This window comes from Camelina sativa, chromosome 14, assembly GCF_000633955.1.
Source record: "Camelina sativa cultivar DH55 chromosome 14, Cs, whole genome shotgun sequence".
NCBI classification, from domain to species: Eukaryota; Viridiplantae; Streptophyta; class Magnoliopsida; order Brassicales; family Brassicaceae; genus Camelina; species Camelina sativa.
The window spans coordinates 26,984,085-26,993,944 of NC_025698.1; the positions used below are offsets into that span (position 1 = coordinate 26,984,085).

At 34.4% G+C, this 9,860-nt stretch overlaps 1 protein-coding gene and 1 pseudogene across 2 annotated transcripts; both read left to right on the plus strand.

The window, feature by feature from the left end:
• LOC104744021 lies at positions 4,326-6,874 on the plus strand (annotated as a pseudogene).
• Positions 8,118-9,213, plus strand: LOC104742573. Of its 2 annotated transcripts, none has more exons than XM_010463585.2 (3): positions 8,118-8,305; positions 8,572-8,850; positions 8,977-9,213. In XM_010463585.2, exons 1-3 carry the CDS (start codon positions 8,279-8,281, stop codon positions 9,037-9,039), a joined length of 369 nt encoding a protein of 122 aa, XP_010461887.1. In that variant the 5' UTR covers positions 8,118-8,278; the 3' UTR covers positions 9,040-9,213. The 2 variants fall into 2 exon arrangements, with proteins under 2 accessions (XP_010461887.1, XP_010461888.1); XM_010463586.2 differs by having other exon boundaries at positions 8,638-8,850.

Below are 9,860 nucleotides of genomic sequence, written 5' to 3' on the forward strand. Positions count from 1 at the left end.
GGATCGAGATGGTTGCAAAAGGATTAAAAAAATGGGGAAAAATACTTAAACAAGACTAAAAAGAGGAAGCAGACGATGCAAGGATGAACAGAGGAATGGGTATCCCGACGCCGGCGAGCCGAAGTTCCATTGGCTTCGAAAATGTTGGAAAGTAAAAACTCCTTGGAAATCGTGCCTGGGAGAGAAAGTTTTTAAGAGTTATAGATTACTTCCATCTAATAGCTTAAATATGTGTAAAATTGCACATTCATCACCAACACTGACGATTTGAGGTATGTTACCTTTTTTTAATATAAGTTTGGCTTTCAGTGTGTTGCTCGAGTAGGTACTACTAATTTCATATTCACTAGGTGGTTGGTACTTATGGGTGTCAAAATAGGTCAAGACTAATGGTTTAACTCAATTCAACTCAAATCAAGAACCCTAATGAGTTGAAAATTTTAACCCTAATGACTTGATGGGTTAAATGAGTTGATGATTAAATGAGTTAATGAGTCAAATGAGTTTGGTTATAATAGGTTTATGAGTTAACCCACTAACCCATCAATTTCTACATTATCAACCTAATATCATCAACATCATCATAATTTTCCCGCCAAAATCTCAAACCCGCAATTTTCCCGCCAAAAACACAAATCCGTAATTTTTGATAAAATTGAAATCCGTAGTTTTCTTGCCAAAATTCAGAATTTATAATTTTCACGCCAAAAACGCAAACCCGCAATTTTCTCACCAAAATTCAAATCCGCAATTTCCCGCCAAAATCTCAAACCCACTATTTTCCCACCAAAATGCAAACTCATAAATTTCTCGCCAAAAACGCAAACCCGTAAATTTCCCGCCAAAATCGTAAACCCGTAAAATTTCCCGCCAAAAACGCAAACCCATAAATTTTCCGCCAAAAACGCAAACCCGTAAATTTCTCGCCAAAAACGCAAACCTGTAAATTTCCCGCCAAAAATGCAAACCCACAAACGTAAATTTCCCGCCAAAAACGCAAACCCGTAAATTTCTCGCCAAAAACGCAAACCTGTAAATTTCCCGCCAAAAATGCAAACCCACAAACGTAAATTTCCCGCCAAAAACGCAAACCCGTAAATTTCTCGCCAAAAACGCAAACCTGTAAATTTCCCGCCAAAAATGCAAACCCACAAACGTAAATTTCCCGCCAAAAACGCAAACCCGTAAATTTCTCGCCAAAAACGCAAACCTGTAAATTTCCCGCCAAAAATGCAAACCCACAAACGTAAATTTCCCGCCAAAAACGCAAACCCGTAAATTTCTCGCCAAAAACGCAAACCTGTAAATTTCCCGCTAAAAACGCAAACCCGCAAACGTAAATTTCCCGCCAAAAACGAAAACCCGTAAATTTCTCGCCAAAAACGCAAACCTGTAAATTTTCCGCCAAAAACGCAAACCCGCAAACGTAAATCTCCCGCCAAAAATGGTAACCGTAATTTTCCGCCAAAATCTCAAAACCACAATTTTCCCGCCGAAAATGTAAAATCTGATTTTTCCTCTATAATTTTCCACTAAAAGTTATGTGATGGTGATAATGATGATGATAGTAAAAAGGATGATAAAGATTAATTATTATTATTTTATATTATATATTAATTAATTTATATTGTAGTGGGTTAACCAATTATTCATCTAACTCATTTAACTAAATGGATTCATGGGTTGATCCAACCCAATTGTTAAACGAGTTGAGTCAACTCATTAACTTATTTAACTTTTAACTCATTAGATAATGAGTTGAGTTGGGTTGAGTTAACCATTTTGACATCTCTATTGGTACTACATATTCTTTTTTATTTTTTTTTATGCAATTTAAAAAGTTGAAAAGATAAACTAATTATACAGGAAAAGTGTTCAACTTGTTCATCTATGTTTTTAAAGATGAATGGATTGAATGATATTCAACCCAATTTTATTTAAGTTAATGGATGCAAATGGTTTTACAGTTGAAGAGATTGTTGAAGTTGAATTTTTTTTTAACTAATTGTCACCATTTGAATTGAAGAGATTGAATAAAACTATTCAAATCATTCAAAAATAAACTAATTATACACGAATAATGTTCAACTTGTTCATCCGCATTTTTGAAGATGAATAGATTGAATTCAGTAATATTCAATCCAATTTTATTCAACTTAATATTTTCGACTTATTTAGTTTTAAGCAACCATTTGCACCCAATATTTTTCAACTTATTCAGTTTTAAGCTAAGATTAGAGGTACCAAAATTAAGATTTTGGGTTGGATTGTCAAGTTTATACACTATTTTCTAATATCATATTAGCTTTAATGTATCAAAGTATTAAAATCTTTCATATTAACATAATAAAGTCCTAATTACATATTTCATTGGGAAAAAAAACTAACAATCGTACATTTTATAATACAAAAAATCAGTTTTATGCCCACATATGGTATTACTAGCTGATTTGTCTAATAAGAGTAAAGAGAATTATGAGAATAATAGAGTATAAATAGAGGTAGAGAGTAAACATTTAGAATCATCATGTGTGGTCATTGATGTTGTGAGTTTCTCCTGCATGAGAAAGGGAGCAGAGCATGCGCGTTCTGTTAGAGCGGATAAGAGTTTGAGAACTATAGCGCACTCTTCTTATCAGTTCGGGTTCTTGTATTCAGCATTGTTGATCAATAAAGAAGTATAAAGAATTACCGATAAAGTTTATAGTTCATAACTCTATCATATCAAGAGCATGGTAAGGCACGAGGGAAGGGTCTCGCCTTGTATACACCGAGACAACTAGAAAATATAACGCCCAAAGAGCTGTACGTTAACTCCACGCCAAACTACTATTGTTGGTGTCGTGACCGTCCATAAGAATCCCTCACCACATCAAGAAAGCTCAGGATCCAATTGTCCTCTCTCTTTCATTTGCTTCAACTGTTTCAAACGTTCCTTATTATGACTGCGCATAAAACCAATATCATTCTTAAATTTTAGGACCACGTTATAGGCAGATATTCCACATAATGCGTAAAATGGTTCACAAAGTAAGGTCCCATGATTCTCGACAATGGAAGGACATTATTTGATTTATTATGTACATTTTATAATCTTTTACATTTAATTAATTTAGTTTCATACTCTGATTTCAACTCGTCTTTGGTACATGATACAATGTTCAAAACCATGAATTATATAGATTTGGTAAAATCCAGAAAGTATAACAAAAATCGTACTGAAGCCATCTGTTTAGAAATCTTGATTTAGTTTTTTGATTTGTTTTTTAGTTGTATATATTCTATTGAATAAAATACAACATTTGTGATTTTTTAGATTTTAATAAGATTTCACTGCGTCGATGTGTTGTACGAAAAAAATATTTAATAAATTACATATAGTATTATATATTGTTAAAATATAAACAATGTTGTATCATAGTTTTAAAATATATCTGTCATTATTAAATGATTTAGGAATGCAAATATTTAATCTTATTTTTATAATTATTTTAAATAGTCTGTTATTGTTTCTTAATATTTCTGAAAAAATAAATGGATTTGTAAAATAATTTCATTAAATAATTTCAAAAATATTGTTTTATTATCTTATAAATTAATATAAACTTTTATTTTGTTAATTATTAATTTAATTAAAATGCAATGATATTTTTTGTAATATGTCACATGATAGTAGAGTTAAACTTTTACAACATTGCTTAAATAAATTTATAAAAATAAGTTTTAAAAAACAAATGAGCATAGATTTCCTTCTTTAATAGGTTGGGCTTTGACACTTGTACTTAAAGGGAAGCCACTCTCTAAGTCTGTCTCTAACCTAGATACAATTAAACCTCCATAAACTAATATTATAAATTACTAATCGCTATAAATTAATAGTTTTTTCCAGTTTTAAGTTGGACCGTTGTAATTTTAGACACAATTTGATAATAAGATAATATTTTTTAAAAAGCTCTTTGTAAATATATGGTCTCGTCAATATTATTAATTAACAATTATATAAAATTATCATATATATGTATATATATATATACCAATTAATTTTTGTTAGAGTTTATTTAAAATATTTTTTCTATATCAAAAACTTTTAATGTTCTTTTCGGGACATAATAATTATTGTTTTTCTTGTAAATGATTGTAATAAATATTATTTACAATAATTAAAATTTTAATTTTTAAATCTATTTTTGAAAACTTAACAAATTAGGAAAATATGTTTATAAATTAATAATTTAAAATCTCTATAAATTAATAGATTTTTCTGGTCCAGACATTATTAATATATAGAGGTTTTATTGTAGTTTTGGTGCTCTTGTTGTTTCGCGATGGAAGACGACAGCCCCAAGTTGCCGATCCCAGGCAAAAGAAATATACTAATCACGAGTGCTCTGCCTTACGTCAACAACGTCCCTCATATCGGAAACATCATTGGAGGTAATCTGAATCCTTCTTCTCTGATTGCATGTAGAGTCGTGTGTGTGTGTGTTCGTTTATGAATTCTGTTTTAGAGACCCGTCCTTTTTAGAAAGAAATTGAAAATTTTGTTTTTGAAATCTTTCAGAATCTGATTTTCAATTTCCCGAAACTGTTTGTTGCAGAGTACTTTTAAAAATATTATGTGGACGACCTGATAATTAAGAACTCAGCTTAGTAACTCTCAGTATAAGGCGTTTTTCGTATTTGTTGAGGACTGGTTTCTTGCTCGGGTTTATGCAATGTCTTGTGTGTCTTTCCTTACGACCAGGTGTCCTGAGCGTTGATGTGTATGCTAGATACTGTCGTCTCCGTGGCTATAATGCTATATATATATATGCGGGACTGATGATTATGGGACTACAACTGATACCGAATCTACCGAGACCAAAGCTCTTGAGAAGAATTGCTCCCCCGAGGAAATCTGTGACAAGTAATGTGTTTCTTTATTTCCCTTTTCATGCTACCATGTTTGTTTGTTTCTTTCTTTTCATTTTTGTTTTTCCTTAGGTACCATGCCATTCATGAAGAAGTTTATGACTGGTTTGATATCAGTTTTGACAAGTTTGGGCGGACTTCAACTCCACAACACACACAAGTATCCCAAGCAATTTTCAACAACTTGTGGGAAAACAAGTGTCATAAAGGGGACGACACTATCCACCAGGTGAATTCTTTTGCTTTATGCTAGAGCTATCTCTGGCTAGCTTTTTTTTCTTCTTTTTGTTGTAAACATGTGACAAGTCACCCATTCTTCAGTTATAGTGCCTCTGTGACACTAACATATGTACTGCATATGCTTATTCATTTTGGCGTTCTCAGGCTGGTACAGGACTGTCTTCTCTTGTTATAATTACTTTGATTACTTATGTTTTTTATCTACTCAAAAAACAGGTCTGTCAAACAACAACCCGAATCTGCGACCCAGACCACCGGTTCATTGAGCTTACTTTTCTGGAAGACAAGTTGGTAAAGTATATTATGGACACATCTGTCACTGGATCTTGGAGTAGAAATGCTATTCAACCCACAATGGCATGTCTTAAGGACGGACTTATAAACAAATGCGTCTCACGGGATCTAACATGGGGACTTCCTGGCCGACATGAGACATATAAGGATAAAGTTGGAAACGACATCCCTTCCAGCCAATCTCTTAATCATATATGTATTAACCGTCAACTACTAATTCGAAATTGTGGTTATAGGTCTTCTACGTTTGGTTTGATGCTCCTATTGGATATGCATGTTTCAATAACTTCATGCTACACATCTGAATGGGAGAAGTGGTGGAAGAATCCTGACAATGTGGAGCTTTATCAGTTTATGGGAAAAGACAATGTGCCGTTTCACACTGTGAGTATATACCATTTCTGAAATCTGTTTACCTCCAGTGACTTGTTCCACCCGCTTTATGTATTTCTTCGCTCTTACCTGCCTGTTCCTCCACTTGACCTAGCCTTTGTTTCTGTTCTAAATATCTTGTAAGACGCATTCTTCTGATATTTTTGAGCTTTTATCTCTCTGACATCCTTGTTATAAATTTCCCACACGTAAGGATTTCCTGTCATCGTCTTAGGCATTATGTAAGCCACCCCCAGTCCTTGAAACCATTGCTATTTTGTAGTGCATATAAAAAAATTAGGTCTTTTGGTGATCGCTTCTCTGATGTCAGACTGTTTTTATTGGACGTGATTTGCATTTTCATGGTTGGCCCTTTTGTCTTTTCTGAAGCTATCCTCAAGGTCTCCTTACGAGAGGTTTATATTTGCAAAATATGGCTGTCTGAACTGTCAATTTGTTGGTATGCAGGTGATGTTTCCCTCTGCGCAGGTTGGTAGTGGGGAAAAATGGACACTGGTGAAGACAATCAGTGCAACAGAATATTTAAAATACGAAGGCGGTCAGTTGATTTTTCACCAAATTAGCTGAGTGATTTTATTTTATTTTTAAACTATTTTTTTTGTTTGCTTTTGCTTTTTCTGCCATTTACTTGTATGGGGTTTTCAGGAAATTTCTCCCAGAGTAAAGGTTTTGGAGTGTTTGGTAATGATGTAAAAAATACAAATATCCCTGTCGAAGTATGGAGATACTACTTGCTGACCATAAGGCCTGAGGTAACTCATTGCTGCTACTTATTTTTATATCATTCATCTGAATAGGCATGGATAAGTGAGTAGATGTCACCACCACTGACTTGTTCTGGGGATTGGCCATCTAGGTGTCTGACACATCATTTGAGTGGAAGGATTTGCAAGCAAAACTGAATAACAAGTTGCTGAGCCTAGGCAACTTTGTAAGTCGAGTTCTGGCGTTTATAGCAAAGCCTGAGCCTGCAGGTTGGTTGTTTCTTTCCAAATTTAAGCATTGGGTGCTAGGTGTAGATGACTTTTGTGATTGACCTAGCCAATTTGAAATATGAGATGTGTGCATCATTCATTCTTTTGTCAAACGTTAGCTCGTGATTATGCGACGTCGGTCCTTCAATTTTTCGTTTTGTTTTTTGCTCTGAAGAAAATTGGTAGTATAGAATGAGTATCTGGCTTGCAAGAGTCGACGGTATATAAGTATATTATTATTCATCTGAGCGGGTATGACGGTCCCTGGTTAGACTTTTCTTGTTGTAAACAGCTTAATCTGCCTCCACATTTTTCCCTCTCTGACGAGAGAGGAGAGGTATTACAAGCAAATAGACCGTGGGATATTCTGCCTCATAGCCACAGGATAGGCACCCCCGCAACCATTGTTCGAGAGATTGGTACAGTCTCTAATTTTATCCATTGAAAGCCGGGCTTGTTGTTTGTCTTTTATAATGCCATGTAGCATTTGAATTATTTCTCTTGTGAAATGGTATGACACTACAAGAAAACATCACCAATTCTGACCAAATTTCCGACTGATATATTGGTCGGCTAATTACACGACCATTTTCCAACCGTTAAGCGACACGATTTAAAAACAGTTGGTAATCGGTCGAAAATTAGCGACAGATACATATGGTTGGATATCGGTTGGAAATTACCGACGAAATTACCGACCAATAAATCCGTTGGTAAAAACCGACTGTTTCCCAACCAACTTTCTGACTGATTTTAAATTTGGTCGATAAATGGTCGGTTATAAGTGACCGCTTTAATCGTCCGTAAACGGTTATAAATTTCTGACCAATTTCCGACTGACTTATTACCGTTTGCTGAGCTGGAAGAATTTGAAGAATATATCGACTCAGCATCATCATCTGAATATTCTTCTGATTCTGATTAATTAATGGAATGTAATTTGTTTTTTTTTTCAATTCTGTAACATTTTGTTGGATGTAATAAAGTGTATTATTGAGTTTCGTCATGTTTGGTTCACATAAATTTATATTGTAATATATGAAGTTTGATTAACACAAAAAGCACGTTTATCCACTGAATTTGATTATAAAAATTTTCAAACTTAGGAAAACGAAATTACATAGAATTAGTTTAAGTTTAAGGTTGGTACTTGAGTCCAAATATAATATCTCTTGTGATTGTAAATATACTTTTAAATTTATTTAACCCATTGTTTAATGTATAAAGCCTCTAATGGGCCAGTGTGTTCTCGATTTAGCCCATTTTTTATTGTCTAAAGGCACTAATATTTGGATAAACCTAATTAAGCTTCCACGATTCCACACCTCTTCGCAGTATCTTCTTCTTCGTCTTCTCTCATAACCCTAGGAGTTCTTTTCACAGTCTCTTCGCAGATCCACCGTTGTTTGTCGCGTACTCGGCGTTTGCTTGCCGTCGTTTCACCGTTTAGTCGGCGCCGCTCCTCCATGACGAACCCACCAGTCCCACCACCGGTAAACCCTTATTTACCCTTATTACGCTTCCCATTTGGATTAAGGCTACACTTTCATGTTGTTCTTTTTTACACATGAGATTATTTGTAAGATTATTTGTAATTTTAAGGCTACAACCTTAGCAATTGAACGTCCCTGTAAGATTATTTGTTCTCTATAAGCGAATTATGGGACTTAGGCTTCTCATATTTTAACTTCTCTTATTTGATGTCTAATTGTTCTATTTTGAATTATTTTTTACTAACAGCTTTGTTTTCTCATTGTAGAACTTCAATCGTAATGCATTATCATTCAAATGCATATTAATCATGTTCTTTTTCCATGTATATAAGACTGTTGAAAATGGTGGAGTCGAGCCTAATATGCTGGCTTTCATTGAGGATGTTTATAAAAGTAAGAAAACTGGCAAGATTGTCTACAAGAAGGCTAAGCAGATTGTGGAGACTTTAAAAGAACAGGTGAATGACCTCCAATCTAAAGAGCCACTTGAAGATGGATTGGTTCAGCCTCTCTCTTGTCCTGAGATAAACGATTTGGTTCGCAAGGTGCGGGGATTCATTTTTTCTCTTAACATGCTTTTTACCATACCAAATCAACTTGACACTTCTTAACTATTTGATTTTTAACATGATGTTTCCATATTTTTTACATTATGCTTGGTTGATTCTCAGGCAATACCCAAAAAAAAGGTAATCGATTTGGATTTGGATCTATCCCAGATCATGAAGAGTTAGATGTTACTGAGAAGCTTCTCAACAAATTTCCAGACTGTCGTCCAGCTGAAGAAGAAGATGATGATGAAACTCAAAATTAAAGTGTTTTAGTTTGGCTGGTTTTTTTGTTGTATTAGTTACGGTTAATATAAGAATCTATTAATGTGGTTTAATTGACAATAACTTCTATTTATATATTTTTGTTATTTTCTGATATTTAATTAATTTAGCATTTTTTATTTTTTATTAATTTTTATTTTCGGTATTTTACATTAATTTGACAATATTTTGGTTGGAAAATAATTGGTTGGAATATCGGTTGGAAATTAAAACGGTTGGTTAACTGTCGGTAATATAGTCTCGACCGATTTACGCCGTCGGTAATTAGTCGGTATTTTTCTAATCGAAATCCGACCGATTTTATCCAACAGAATTTCAACCAACGATTCGGTCGAAAATTTCCGACCGATTTCTAACTAAATAAATTTCCGACCAGCGATTTCCAAACGATTTACAGTGGTCGGTTAATGGTCGGAAATGCCTCTTTCCGACTGATTTTCGACTGATTTCACCGTCGGAAACGGTTATGTTTTCTTGTAGTGTGATCGCAGACAGATGAAGATGTGCGACGGTACGGAGAAAGGTTCGCTGGAAGTCTGTCTGGTGGACATGCTAGGGATGCTGAAGCAACAAGACCGTCTGGTAGACGTTCCAGGCCTGTGGAAACAGCAATGCAGTATTATAGACGAGCTACGTCATCGTTTTAGGGCTTTCAAAATCATGGTTTTGAAAACCTCCACGTTGGTTTGTTACTCTCTTTCCTCCACATCATCACCAGTCTC

Coding starts and splice junctions, on each gene's coding strand:
- LOC104742573 (XM_010463585.2), top strand. CDS start 8,279: ATGACGAACCCACCAGTCCCACCACCG. Junction 8,306..8,571: donor ACCCACCAGTCCCACCACCG/GTAAACCCTTAT, acceptor TTCTCATTGTAG/AACTTCAATCGTAATGCATT. Junction 8,851..8,976: donor TAAACGATTTGGTTCGCAAG/GTGCGGGGATTC, acceptor GTTGATTCTCAG/GCAATACCCAAAAAAAAGGT.